At 42.8% G+C, this 15,028-nt stretch overlaps 1 protein-coding gene across 1 annotated transcript; it reads right to left on the bottom strand.

Annotated features, from left to right (window-relative positions):
* Positions 1-1,225: 1,225 nt before the first annotated feature.
* Positions 1,226-14,695, bottom strand: timp2a (TIMP metallopeptidase inhibitor 2a). The gene is made up of 6 exons (XM_018665560.2): positions 14,263-14,695; positions 6,824-6,924; positions 6,618-6,726; positions 4,446-4,570; positions 3,162-3,407; positions 1,226-2,597 (listed from the first exon to the last, which is right to left on the bottom strand). The coding sequence occupies exons 1-5, from the start codon at positions 14,390-14,392 to the stop codon at positions 3,210-3,212; spliced, it is 663 nt and encodes a 220-aa protein (XP_018521076.1). The 5' UTR covers positions 14,393-14,695; the 3' UTR covers positions 1,226-2,597; positions 3,162-3,209.
* Positions 14,696-15,028: the final 333 nt, after the last annotated feature.

Raw genomic sequence — 15,028 nt, 5'->3', positions numbered from 1 at the left:
GGGAAATTAGCTGCAGCCAAATGAAGGCCAAGTTTGACTGCTTTACATACCAATACTGTGAAGGCCTGGAGGTCAAATTTGATATTCAATGAAATGTGAAGAATGAAGAAACAATCCTCCAGATGATCTCTTTCTGGACAGATACATTTTATTCCCTTAAGAGATTAATAATTCCTGTGGTTCAACCAATTTAAAATGAATCAAATAAATGATTATTTAAAAACTATGGTTTTTTGTACCGTACAATGCTGGGATAGTCCCATGTATTTTTAAAACTCAGCTTATCACTGTCAAATATTTCATTCTTCTTCTTTTCACAATAAGAGTTAGAGGCATGGCTCTGTGGTCTGTCAGTCAGTCAGTCCACAATGCCACAATTCATGACTGTCAATCATGATAAACAGGACAGAGACAGTTTTGTGTCTCTGCCCTGTTTGTCGACTGACAGATGGTCTTTTATCATAATTTAAGTGGCATGCAATAAAAGCGTCAGTGGAAATTAGTGGTTTAAAATAAGAAATGATTTTGAGGAAAGGACATTTTGGAATGAGAGTCTGTGAGTCTATGCTTTGAGCTAAATACTACAACCAGACTGCTAACATGCTGCATGTTAGCAGTAACTTTTGGTAATTAAAAAGTATTTGGCCATAAATCCAAGTGATGGACAAATTAAAATTTGGACTCAGGGAGAGAGGATCACCAGTCATCCTGAGGTGGACATGATTGTTTTCAAAACCACAAATATCAACCTCATGGTGGTGCTGCAGGAAAAGTCAGGGCACCACTAAGTCATTAGGATCCATCCTCTGAGCACCATGAACATCTGCACCAAATTTCATGGCGAAAGGTATAATAGTTGTTGAGATATTTCAGTCTAAAATGACCAGAAATTTTCTGTTATTGTAAAAATAAACAGCGTGAAATAACATTTCATTAAAAAAGAAAAAAAAAAACATTTAAAAGGTTTATTGGATTATTTCCTGGTTACATTATTCATCTTGTTGGTATTAACATTATATATTTAATGATGTGTTATTGTATTTATTTACTTATTTACTACTCAGGGCCTCCATACTTACAGCCTTCAGGACACTCATTTATCAGGTTCATTGAATATGATCCCATGTTTAAGGACAACTAACCCACAACAAGCTTGCATCACTTCACCAAAATCCAAAACCATTATCAGCAAATACCAGCGGTCAAATGACTCACACAGGCGGCGTTTATTCTTTCAAACGTGTGGTTTTTATTTGATAATACTGAATATTTTTGTCCTTCGCCCGGACTTACACAAAGCATTAAACACATGCACAGTCCTCTATTCACACAAGGTACCCATTTCTCATTTCTCTCTCCAAAAAGGATTCATCTCTCTCACTCTCACGTTACTCCAGCGCAAGAGGACCTTCTCAACTCAACACTACAGCTAAAGACATCATAGACATAGACAGCGAAAACACACAAAAATCATGACAGGTATAATAATAACACTGAAAAAATACAAAGTAATGGAAAATGGAAAGAGTTTACTTTTAAATTATGCCTCTAATACTCCATCATATATATATTTTTTTTGTTAATGTAGCTTGAGGTGTATAAAACAGCACTGTAAACTTCAATTGAGTAACTTGCTTTCTAGGACAGCGATAAAGCTTTCATTAATAACTGGAAGGAGCAGGAAAAGACGAGTCAAAGCTAACATTAAGCGAGTAAAGACCTTATTACTCATGAGATGAAATGTCCGCGAGAATATATTGGCAAATCATGAAACTGCTGTTTGCATTTACAATCAACAGATAATACAAAGACACTGAAATAACATCCCACAAGCTCTTTTTTGTTTCTCTTTCACACATAAAATCTGCAAAAAGATCCCTTATATCCAAACCTCTCACACGCCACTTTTTTTGTTTTTCCTTTCACTGCAAGTACTATTTATCTGTTATGAGAAAGATAGCAAGAGTAAGCTTGCGTTTGTGAATATGGATCACCAAAAGCACTCAAAATATGTGAAAAATCTGCACCTGAGGTGGATCTGTCGGTCTGGGCGAAAGATAATAACTGTCACATCAGAGTGTTCAGGCTCTTGTCTTTACTGGAACTCATCCTCAAAAAGTGCAAATCTAGTTCTAATGCAGTAAATAATAATTATCAAGTAACAACAAAAGTATATGCATAGGTACTGTACAGCTACATAGTGGGGATAACGGGAGAGAGGTGAAGATCTGAAGAAGAAAGGAGTAGGAGGAGGAGTGAGAAAGTTGGAGTATTTCTGATTGGACTGTGGGGCAGTGAGGAGGTTTTTTTTTTTTTAAACCTCACAAGCAGGTTTAAATTTAGAGCGCTCATCTTCACACAGCATAGACTGGTCCAGTGAGGCCTGTGATGGTCACAGGCTGCAGTTAAAAAAAAAAAAAAAAAAGATTTTCACTGAATGAAACCAGAAAATATCAGCCATGCAAGATGAATCATGTTCTTTCTAAAGAAACAAGTAAAAATTAGAAAAAAAAAAAAAAAAAAAAAAACGTGGCGTGGGCGTCTGATGTCAGCGGTGGCCAACCAGTTCCAAGCAGAGAAAATGAGAGAAGCAGTAACTAATAAGTGTTCGGAGGGGGGGGAGAGAGAGAGAGAGAGAGAGAGAGAGACAATCATTTAAAAAAAAGGCAACTTGGAATTTGGCTTTGGAATAAAATGGAGAATGAGGTAATAAAAGTAGAAACACAATGGGCAACGAATGATCGTCTGTAGATCGGGGATTGATTGTGGAGTCAGAGAGCAGAGCTGTTAAAGAGCTTTGCCGGGCAGGAAGTGCTCTGTCTCAACGAGAATTTATGTCCTCCTGACGCCAGCCTCAGGAGGAAGTTACATCATCACTCGACCAGTCTATGTCTCATGATGCTATTTTTTATTTGTTTTTACAGAGACGCTGAGTCTGAGAACAACCTCTGAGCCTCTTCAGAGTCTGTTAATGTTGAGCAATGTTGAGGTTGAAAGTGGCTTCATGTTGCTTACTCTAACTGAAACGCTTACAGACAACAAATACTAAGAGAGACTAAAGATTGTTTTCAGACCAGCAGGTCACATTAGCTTTGCTTTCTTTATTATCAAAAATCACTTTGCCTGATGTTGCTATATTTCATTTCAATGGAATTGTTTACATTTATTTTCGTCAGGCTGTGCAGTGGGCAGTCAGGCGCGCAGAGCGACTAAGGGTCCTCGGCATCCAGGAACTCCTTCTTGGGCGGTGCGACACCACGGTACCAGGAGCAGGAGCCATCCGCCCTCTTCACGCAGGCGTAGTGGTTGGCCTGGCGTCCATGCACCTGCTTCTCGATCATCAGGTCCGTCCACAGGCACTCCTCAGGAGCTGAGATCTCGCAGGGCAGAGAGGGACAGCGCACAATCTGCAGAAACACACAAAACAATCTCCCTATACTGTACTGTCTGTAATCTGCTCAGGGGTATAAAGCTGAAATAGTGCCAATACGAAACATGTGAAGATGTGCAGATACCAGACAACAAGAGTTTTATTAAGACAAGAAAACAAAAGGTCCCTCTAACAGAATTTGAACCACAGACGTTGAGCGCCTTAACCATCAGGCCACCAGACACCCTTGATACCTTACCTTGCTATTCACGGTGAGCTTTGTTACCTGTTCATGCATTTAGTAATCATTTCACTGATAGAGGAGCTGGATTCAGATTGCCTCCCTTTATCTCACACATAGAAGAGCCTCTCTGTTTACTGTTCATTCACACTGAATCAGATCTGTATTAAGTTACTGCCGCTGCAAATGGTTAATTATTCTACCAACACTGCTTGACACAAGTGTTTCACTGGTGAAACCCGGGGTGGCTTTTACTGTGACATAACCAGGGGAAATGCATTTGTTACAGCAGCTGATGCTGACTGCAATCGTTAGTGAAATATATTTCTACAGAACAGTAATGGGGAAAGAACAAACAGCCACTGGTAAAACATCAGCTTCACCGTGTCCTGCTGTTGTGTGGAAAACTACTTGAACTGTGCGCAGCATGAAATCAAGCTGTTGCAAAATTATTCACAACTTCCTTATTTGTTTGGCTGCACTGTAAACAGATCACTCTCATGTCTGCGCAGTAAATACAAAAAATTAGCTTAGCTTAGCATAAAGACAGAAAACAGATGGAAACAGCTAGCCTGGCTCTGTACAAAGGTTTACTGTTTACTGGACAGGTCAGTGACATCCTGAAGTCCCTGCGCCAGGTCGAGAAATATTCCCTGGAAGTGTATGTTTCCTGAATAAAAGATGGCTGCTTGTTGTTGTAGCTGTTGTTCTGGCTCATGTCCCGTCTCGTTTTGTCTGTTATGTCTGGTTTTGGACTCCAGCAGGGAAATAACTGCAACCCCTTTCTTTTTTTTTTTTTTACTCTGGAACACAAACCACACACACAAGCCTTACCTTGCAGTCACAGCCCATCTGGTAACGCTGGCTGAGGCTCTTCTTCTGGGTGGTGCTCAAAGAGTCCCAGGGCATGATGTAATCGCACAGGGTCACATGCATGCGCCCACCGGCCTCAGCCTTGCCTGTAAAGGGAACAATGCGGCAACAAGAGTGTCACAATGACCGATGACAGAAAATTCAGACATAACAAGATTAGACACACAGGAGAACACCAACACCCAGCTCCTGATGCATCAAGGACAAAAATAAAAAAATCACAAACTATAAGCATCAGATTCACGGGTAAAACTGATAAAATCTGTTACTTCTCAGACTGGTGCCTGCAGGCATCAACACACACCACCTGTCCTCGTGAAAAGCTTTAGTTTATGTTTCATGCTCGAGTGGTACCAGTCAAAACAGGGAGATATTTCAAGATGAATTTACAGATCTGCTGAGGCTATGTCCTCTTCACTTCACCACTATCTGTCTGCTAAACAGCTCTCAACATGTTGAAGTCTTCACAGCATGTCCTCAGACGGGACTGACTCACATTTCACTGTAACCCTTCCAAGCGTTAACCCTTCAAACTGAAGACGGGATGAATCATTTTAAAAGATGCCCCGGTCGTCAGAAACTTAACTTTCTTTCCCACTGCCGAGTCCTACATCTTGAGGGAAAAAAAAGTCTGAGAGAGAGAGAGAGAGAGAGAGAGAGAGAGGAAATGCTGGCTTCAGCAGTTCCTCTCCTTACAACTCTATGTAATTAGGGCGAGTGTTTGCGGGTGCATCTCTGTCTGCGATGGGGAAACCAGAGCATGCATGACATCATGATCCTCTGTGTCTCCTCTACTCGCTGTACGATGTCTCATTCTGCTGCCGACTGCCTGTGCTGCTTTCAGTCACAATACCAGCCAGATTTAGCATGCAAATGCTAAAGGTACAGTTCGCCTTTTTTGGGAAATAAGCTTATTCACTCTGTGGTGGAGTGGAGGACACAGAGATAAGAGATATAAATATATGGCTACAGAGAGCAGCTTAGCTTAGCATAAAGGGCGCAGAGAGGGGGAAACAGCTAGCCAGCTAATAAAAACAACACTGTTTCCAGCTAAGCTAAGCTAACTCTCTCCTGGCTGTTAACAGACAGATAAATGATATCACCATCTAACTTTCGACAAGAAGAGTGTATGGCCATTTGGGGGGTTAGTGGAAGTTGTGAGCACATATTAATTCCTGCTAAACAGACGAATGGGGAACTTACAAGCAAACATTTGCACATCCAGCCACAATATGGAGCAACATTAGCATTAATTTGGAGCTGTGTCTGCACCCACTTGATGAATCTAAGTCCAGTATTTGCTTGTTTTTAGCTCTGTTTATGCTCTCTACCAACTCCTGAAAGAAATATCTGGCTCTTCAGGTGCTTTATACTCCACTATGCTCACCAGCTAGTCACTAACTTTGTCTGCTGTTTGGCAGGTAGTGTGCAGTGGGTGTAAACACCTATCTGCTACAACTGAAAATGAAGCTATGAAACCTACGAGAGTGAACCAAAACAGTGAAGACTGTTTGCTGGATGATAAGCTGAAATTTGCTCTGAAGCTCAGTGAAGCTGAGGGGAGCTGCAGAGTGATAATTCTCTGATTATATCTGCTTGTCTAGAAAAATGACAGAAATGACTCACACACCTAATCAAACTAGAGTAGAAGACAAGGCTACGCAGATATAAAGATGCAGCCTTGCTGTCATAGACAATCAAGGCAGAACAAGAAAATGCTCCCTTCCAGGTGTTTTCTTGTAGAGTGAAATAATTCATTTTAACTTCATGGTCATCTCACCTCAGGAAGAGAGAACGAGATATACAGTAAGTACATTTACATTTCCCGAGAGCCAGAGACGGCAGACAAGGTCACTCCCAGACTCTACAGTGTAGTCAGCAGCGTATCATTACCCATAATAACATAAACAGTTACTTCTCCGACACACAAAATGGCCCGCTGGTCTTTATCCAACCTTGTGTTTGTCTGCCCGGCTGTTTACACCTGCAGGTCTGACTGTCTATCTGTTTGTGAATTCCTGTTGCTTTCCTATCTGCCTGTCTGTCTCTTCTTCTTTCACTTTTTGTTCACTCCAGACATTTGTTGCATTGTTTTCATGACAGAACAACTTCAACCTCTTAAATAATACAGACCTGAGATCAAGTATTCCTTCTTGCCGGTGGCATCCAGGGTAACACCACAGACGGCAGACACAGGAGCGGTGAAGACAGCCTCGATGTCCTGGTTAGGCCCCTTGAACATCTGGAACAAAACCACGGAGAGGAGGAAGAGGTGGGGTCAAAGGTCAGGAGGAAGGAGTCAAAGTCTGAGAATAAGACTAAAATGCCACTGTCCTTACCTTGATTTGTTTGACCTCATACTGGATTCTCTTGATGGGGTTCCCATAGATATCGTTCCCTGAATCCACCTCTCTCTCCCCCACCACCTTTGCTCGAATCACTGTCAGGGAACCAGAGGAAACATGGCGTCAGATCTCGGGCTCCAATGAACAAATTAATATTATTAATTCTCTAAATTAGTTTGTAAAATTTCTGAAAACATCAAAGAAACTTCAAGTTTCTTCATGTCCAAGGTCACATTTTCAAATGTCTTTGTTTTGTCAAAAACCTAAATATTCAAACATCTCACAGAGACATTGGGGGGGGGGGGCAGACATAACAGGGCAATGTGGTGGCTATTTTTCTAACTATTAATCCAGAAAAAAAGTGTATAGACTAGTGTAGACCTTCACTAAGGACAAGCAGTCCTACACATGTTTAGTTCTTATAATAAAAACATAAAAGGAAAAAGGAAGTACCAGATCTGGATTATTATGATCTGGATCAGCACCAAACTAAAAGGTCTCAACACCATAAATGTGTCTGATTTTTTAAATCAGGATCACATTATTTCCTCTAATAGATTCTTCACTGGTCTATGCCCCATCCCTACCACCACGTTTGGTGCAAATCAGTTCAGTGCTTTTTTCATGATACCTGCTGACAAATAAATGAATAAACTAACAGAGCCAGGTGAAAACATAACCTCCTGGGCAGTTATGTCAAGGAGTATTGCCACGTATTGCTTCCGCTCTAAAGATATGATCATAACGTCACGACTCCACTGAAAGCGGATGATACTGAATCATCACCAAGGACTTAAGATCCTTATCCGCCACCTCCCAGGCTGAGAAAAGGGCAGATGAACAACAGCCAAAACAAACTCCACACCTACCTGCAGTCTCATGTGCAAAAACCACAATGAGGCACAGCACTGACAACAACACAAGCTTCAGCATCTACAGTCAAGTCCAGTCAATGAAAACCAAACTGAAGGTTTCCAATGGTGCTTGGCCTGCAACGCAAACACTCCTGCTTCCAAACACAACCAGGAAACCATCAAAGGACCAGAATTAAGGAATAAGAATACAACTTTGAAAGCTGATATAGAGAGAAAGACTTGGCCAGAGGCATGTTTCTCACCGTGTGTGTGTAGTGTGTTTTAATGGCCTGACTGACTACATCAAGCTTCAGCTATGCTTAGGGCATTTATTCAGAATGGAAAATATGAGCAATAGAGAAAAAAAAAAACATAAAATAAGCAGGAACAGAGGACACGTACACATAGATAAACACACACACACACATACACACACACACAGAGTCTACTGCTGGTGCTCTTACACCCTTGGGTTCAGTTTACGGCTTGGAGCAGACACAAATATGGGGGTTCACGGCTCCCAAAGTTAATAATGTCTCGTTTTTCTGCTCCATCCCTCGTTACTTCCTTTTCCCCTCTTTCATTCTTCCCCTACTCCAAGAAGTGAGATGCTTTTCTGCACAATTTAACAACACTTAGGGGTTGCAACTGATTATTATTATAGCTGACTATTTTTGTTGTCGATTAATCGTTCAGTCTGTAAAATGTCAGAAAAGTTAACCAAACAAACCAAAACCCCAGAAAGTATTAATTTTACAATAATATAAAACAGCAAAACCTCAGATGTGAGTATGAATCTGCAGCTCATGTTCTCCCAATGAATCATCTGGTCTTTAAACTGTCAGGAAATGGTGGAAAGTGCCATCTTAATCACCTTAAGTAAAAGAATAGAATAAATAAAACCCCCAAAATATTTAATTTACTTTGAAATAAGAGATTAAAAAACAGCTAATTCTCATAAATGTGACGCTGGAACAAACAAACATTTGGCATTTTTGCAATAAAAAAATGACTTAAAAAGATAAATCGGTAATGAAAACAGGTGGGGACTAATTTTCTGTTGATTGACTTATCAGTTAAATGGATTATTGGTTCCAGCTCTAGGAGCGTGGTACCATCAGACATAATAAGGACTCTGGTACCATGCTAAGGTTGGGGTTGAGCGGTATCATCAGTCCATCCCCCGGTGATAATGCATCAACATCCTGACACGTCTCGTCTCATGATCAACTTAGTTAATAGATGATAGATATTTATCAACATATGGCATTTGTGTGTGAAATAACATTTAGCCTAACAGCTAAGGTTTTATGTGATTAACATATATTTATTTTGCATGATGTTAGTGGAGGACACAGAGTTTTATCAAGTCTGAACATATACAGTCCTCAAACTGAATTCTTAACCGAATCCACTGAGGTTCAGCTGTCTACAGTTTTAAAGCTGCTCTAAATCAATATTTTTATATCAACCATGGATCAAATGACTGTATGTAATGTGAAAGGGGTCACTTGTAAATGACAAACCCTGTGTCTTGGTGCCTCTCCGCTCATTGTTTTGGTTTTATGGACTGAAACTTTATTGTTTTAATCCAGTCTCATCTCACTATCTGGACTCAGCAGGCAGCTGCAGAGAATTTCTGTAATCTTCGGAAACTGACGTGAGAGAGGAGACAGTTTGAACTTCTCTCTCAAGCGCTTCTTTTGTTTGTTGCACAACTATCTCTGTAACTTTCTGCAACTATTTCTGTAAAGTGAAACACTACCAGGAGAGACTGTCTGAAAAAGTTTTTGCCATTATTTCCATATTCAGAAAACAAGACTTCGTCCCCATTTGGCTGCTTGGAACAACTATAAATACATTGTCCTATGAACCAGTTTTTTTCTAGCATAACCCGGCTGGGACTCAAAATGGAGCCATCATCAACACTGATAAATGGCTTCAGAAAGTTATTTATCAGTGCTTCAGAGAAACCAAGCCCAGTTCCTCCTGAGCAAAACCTCTGCATTCAGGTTCCACTCTGATGCTTATGCAAATACGCAGCAGCAGCCAGAGTACACACATAAACACACACACACGCAGCAGTATACCTGGCTGGCGCTCACTCCTGCATTCCTCTCAGTTTTTCCGCTCTCATTTCCTGACCTCATTCTGAGCCACAAACTAATGAGCAAAGAATCAGCAGCAGGACACAATACTGAGGGGAAATTACCCTGTTATTCACAATGGATTGCTATTATGGGGGCTTATCTGTCTACCTCGGTGTTGCAGACATGTTTACTTCTCAGACCCCCCCCTCCACCTTCCCCACTACACCCACCCTCCTGCAATAAAGCCAGAGCGGATGATCCTGTACAGTCTAAACAGCATGATGCGGAGGCGGCAGACTTGCACAGCATGATGCTGAAATAGCACGACTACCGGGGGCCTGCGGGCAGCTGAGTTTCACCGCAGATTGATCCCAAAGTTGTCTGATCATCAGCAGTCAATCAGCAACCAGGAGCACCCCCCCCCCCCGGCCCAGTCACTCCGCCACCCCTCAATAAACCACCAACTGACCCACATTTTGTCTGCTCCCCCTACTCTCCCTGACCAGGACGACGCTTAATGACTTATACATGCATATCGGTTGCACTACGCAGTGTTTTCCATGCAAACCCCATATGGACGGACACACACACACACAAAAACACACACACACCACATCCTAAGTGCCCCCCTCCCCCCCACTTGTATTCAATCCACCGCATGACTATCCATTTCTTTTTTCATACTCTGGCGACCACCAAATCATCCCTGACTTTCCTGATGTGGTTTGCTCAGCTCCAGACGTATGTGGGACCTTCTGTTTAACCTGTCATTTCAACAGAGACAAAACGCCCTCAAACACGACTCAGCTGGCACATAATGACCTCTGGCAACATCTGTATGAAGACCTGTGCGGCACAGACTAAAGCTCGAGTTTCCTCTGCAAGGATACAGGAACTGGAGCTGCACTGCTGTCAGTACCAAGGTGCTGGGAGGTCAGGAGTCAGAGCAGCACACCAACAGGATGGTACATTAACTTTTCACACACATACTGGGTTTTGCAAATACAGTATCTTGGCAGATATGCAGCACTTAGTGTTTCTGTGCAAACTTGTTTCTCAGTTTTCATAATCCAAGTATAATATTTTGTTATTTGTGTTTCTGTTTATATGATTTAGAACTATACTTGTTTGGCCTATTTAATGTCAGAAAATTGTCCAACAAAATCTTCCAGAGCCCAAGATGTCCAACTAACAACCAACACACAAATGAATTCAGTTTGTAGTGATATAAAACAGAGAAATGCAGCAAATCAGTGGCGGCAGGAATCACTTAATGTCAAGCATTTGAATATCAAGCATCTTCTTCATCTTCAAGCATCAAGCTGTCAAAATTGTTATAAATTAGTTTTGGGTCGATCAACCAATCAACTGTTCAAGTCCACTGTGTTAGCACTGTGACATTTAAAGCAGCATTGACTGATTTTTTTTGGCCACTTGGGGGCAGTGGTAAACAGAATACTGATCTATCAACACATTTTATGTTGATAGGTTGAAGTTGTTTGCAATAAGTTGCCTGCTTATATCAGACAGTTACGCAACATTACTATTCATTTGGAGTCATGTTAGAGGCAACCTGAATAATGTTAGAGTCCAATATCGCCTCTATTTTTAGCTCTGTTTTGGACTCTGCCTGCTAACTCCTGATATGCTGAATGCTCCACTGTGTTCTCTAGCTACAGCAACTGTGTCTGGTCTGTCTGTTTTCTGATGAGGTGTGGGTTTTTGAAGCTTTTTCCTCTAGAAACAACTTGAAAATGGCAACAGTGAGAATCTAAATAGCAAATGTGGCAGGTTGAAACACAATACAATGAGCCAAAGGACGCCACAGAGCTGAGGAAAGCTGCAGTAGGGTGATAACTCTCTGAGGGTTTGTCACTGCGACTAACCTCCTTCACATCTGAACCATTGTTTGTATAAAAACACCAGTGAGTGCAGCTTTAATTTCCAGTGAAGTTTACTGTTCAAATTTTACTATTATCCAGTTTTCTCTGATAATCAATTTAACTGATCAGCTGTAGAATAGATTCTGCTTCTGTACATGTCTTTGTGACAACGCTTTATGAACCATATGAGAGGGACCCTTGCAAAAATGTTGATGTAGACAGATGACTTAAAATACAGATATAATGTTATTCAGCAGTTTCTACACTATAATATCAATATCAGGCTCCAACAGAGTCTGATGTATTTTCAACAGAGCAACTTGAGGTTTTGGTTTTGAAGACACTGTTTTTCTTTTGATGCGTGCTAAGTACATTTCATGAAGAAAACATGTCTGTATTTCCATAAATGGAGACGTGTAGAGTCAGCGTGTGCATGTGTCCTTGCATGTCCACCGCTGTTTTCCTGCAGACAGTGGGGTGACGCCGGTCTTCCACACCGCCCAGCCCAGCCTCAGGACAGTCTGACTGGGCAGGGCTGCGGGGAAGTTCCCCTTTGTGGGCAACAGATTTATATGAAAAAGAGGATGTTTGTCTTCTGCATGTGTGCGAGTGTGTGTGATTGTGTGGTAGGTGCATGACAGTGCTCGATTTTTTTCTGGCCTGCGGTCTGACCTGGGGCATCGTTTGGCATGAAAAACAGAAGGTGACACACACTTACACACACACTGCTGGTTTCTCCATGTTTGTGTGTGAACAAGCCCCAAGAGTGGGATCCCATTTCACCAAAACAAATCTCAATTGTTAGACCACATAACTGTTGACAGTGTCACTTTGTTGTTGCCTACATGCACATTCTGGGCAACCAGACAACCGACTCTATTCTGACTCTGACTCTCTGCAAGCCTGCAAAACCCATTTCAGCCCTGCTTCTCCTCCTCTCTCCACAGTCCTGCCTGCAGCGTCCTATCTGGGGTTATTTATTTTATTTTTTTTTCAGATCCACCAAAGCCGCTGTTTCACCCTCAGATCCGCCCTGAAATCGTCGCCGGACAATGACATCGGCCATTGTTGCCGTTTAGTGGTCTGCGTGGCCTTTTAATGTGCATCATCCTCACCCACCACCCCCTCTTCCTCTCTCTCTCTTCGGGAGAGCTGACAAAAGCCTTATTGACTCACGCGCCCTTTAAAAACAACACGAGCACACACACGAAACACAAATACACCTCTGCTGTGAGACATCCTGTCTCTAAGGCCCCTCCACCTCAGCCAGAGATTGAGTCACACCTGAAAATAGAGCTGTCATTTTGCAATATCTTATCCACACACTCACACTTGTGCATGCGTATAAAGAAGGCAGAAAAGATGCAGCCAGGGTAGTGTGGTCTTGAACTTTCTCATTCTCAAGGATACCATGCATATTTTCCCGTCGACCGTGACTTTTATTGCCTTTTTTCCCCCTGAAACACACCCTGGACTGACAGCCAGATGTCACTGTGTGTGCAGCAGGCCTACAGTTGTCTATGTGGGCCTGCGAAAGTAAAGCATGTGTGTGAGTGTGTGTGTGTCCCTGTGTTACACGGGAGCAAAGTTGGGAAAATCCCAGCAGCATTCCTGTAATTCCTCCCAGCACCACCCCTCGCAGGAAGAAACAAGGCAGGAATGGAAATAATAAAAAAAAAAGAAGGAGAGAGAGGAGGAAAGCTCGCGGTGTGACATATTCTGTGGTTGAGATTCAATCCCCCCTCTGAAATTTCTCTTCACTCTCTCCATCCCTTGTCCTCCTCTCTGCTCTTTCCCTCCTTGTCTCTCTTCCTCTCTTGTGCCACGTTGCCCTGCAAAAGCCAGGGAGACGCTGCTGCTGCTGCTGCTCCGTCCCCCGGAGCTGCTGAGGGTGAAGCCTGGTAAACACACACACGCACTCTGCTTCGAGAGCTGAGATATAATGTACAGGGATGGTACCAGACTCCTTCCTCAATATTACACTGGCTTACACAAACACACTGCACTTACACCGTGAGATACAATACAGTTGCCTTACCGTGGAGTTCAGAGGTCTAAACTGAGATAATGCAGTGAAATCAGACCATAAAGTTCATCAATGAGAACCAGAGGTGCAATTTTAACTCCTTCTTGTTGTGTTAAAATGAATTCTATGGGGACTTTGCATCAAAGCGAGCTTGTGTTTGTGTTTGTGGATGTGCGTGCCCCTTCAGAGCATGCACATATTTTTAAAATCCTGTTTCCTAAGCTGCTGCTTGGCTATTTCAAAGGTCTATTCTTGACAACATGACATGACAAATAAATACCTTTTTTCAAAATGCGTGTCTACAAGTGTGCAGTCTGAATGCACTGCGAACTGTCTGGGCCATGGCCTTGAGAAGCAACACCCTCCACCTTCGGGCTATTCCAGCGGTTTCCAGCAGCCTCCCTGAGCCCATTCAACGCACACCGGACGCGGGCCGGGGCTGGCTGCTAACCGCCGCTGTAGCTCCGGTCACATCTGTGCCGGAGCCTGGTGCAACATGAGCTAAGTAAACAACAACAACAACAGTCTCTCCCTCTTCCTCCTCCTCCTGCTGCTGCTGCTCCCCGGTTGCTGTACTCACCTACGTCGGCGTTGCAGAACGCCTGTTGCGGATGTACCGGAGCGCAGCTGCACGCCTCCGCGAGCTCCTCCGCCCTCCACAGGACCAGCAGCGCGAGCGTGCAAAGGATGCCGTTAACGGAAAACGGCATTTTGGTTCACACTGATACGATGTTTTTCAGCCTGTTCGTTGCTGTGTGCTGCGCAGATACGTTGCAGTCTAGAGATCCAGCGGCAGGCAACAGCGTCCCCCTCCCCTGCTCTTTTTTTAACCGACAGAGACCTGGCGACGTCAACAATAACCGGACTGTCTGCTCGGTCAGCTCCGGTACAGAGGTGAGGTTACACGGTGAGCTCGGTGGGGTTCCCGGAGGTGTCCTGGTCAGTGTCAGCTGCTGTCTGTCTTTTCAGGAGTGTTTTCCTTTTTCTGGAGTCGAGGCGGTTTTATAAAGCTCCGTACGACTCCTCCCCCCGGCGGTGACGGCGGAACCGGCAGAGGGCGCTGTGTCCTCCGTCTGGAGCAACCTGGAGCTCAGTCTGACCGTCTGAGGGCCGGAAGAGGTCCCTGATACTGAGGAATGACTGTGTATAAACAACAACAACAACAACAACAATAATAATTAAAAAAAATAGAAGCAATATGATTAAGTAGCGAGTGGTCTGATATTTGACCTTTTCTTTTTTGGCATATATTTTTAGATGTATTTTTTTATATATATTTATTATTTTTTTTATTAACCTTAAAAAGGTGAAGTGCATGTATAGATAGAATTTGTTACATTTCTGTA

This window comes from Lates calcarifer, linkage group LG23, assembly GCF_001640805.2.
Source record: "Lates calcarifer isolate ASB-BC8 linkage group LG23, TLL_Latcal_v3, whole genome shotgun sequence".
Lineage (NCBI taxonomy): Eukaryota > Metazoa > Chordata > Actinopteri > Centropomidae > Lates > Lates calcarifer.
Note: the sequence above shows the minus strand (reverse complement) of the source record. Positions and strands in the feature narration are given on the sequence as shown.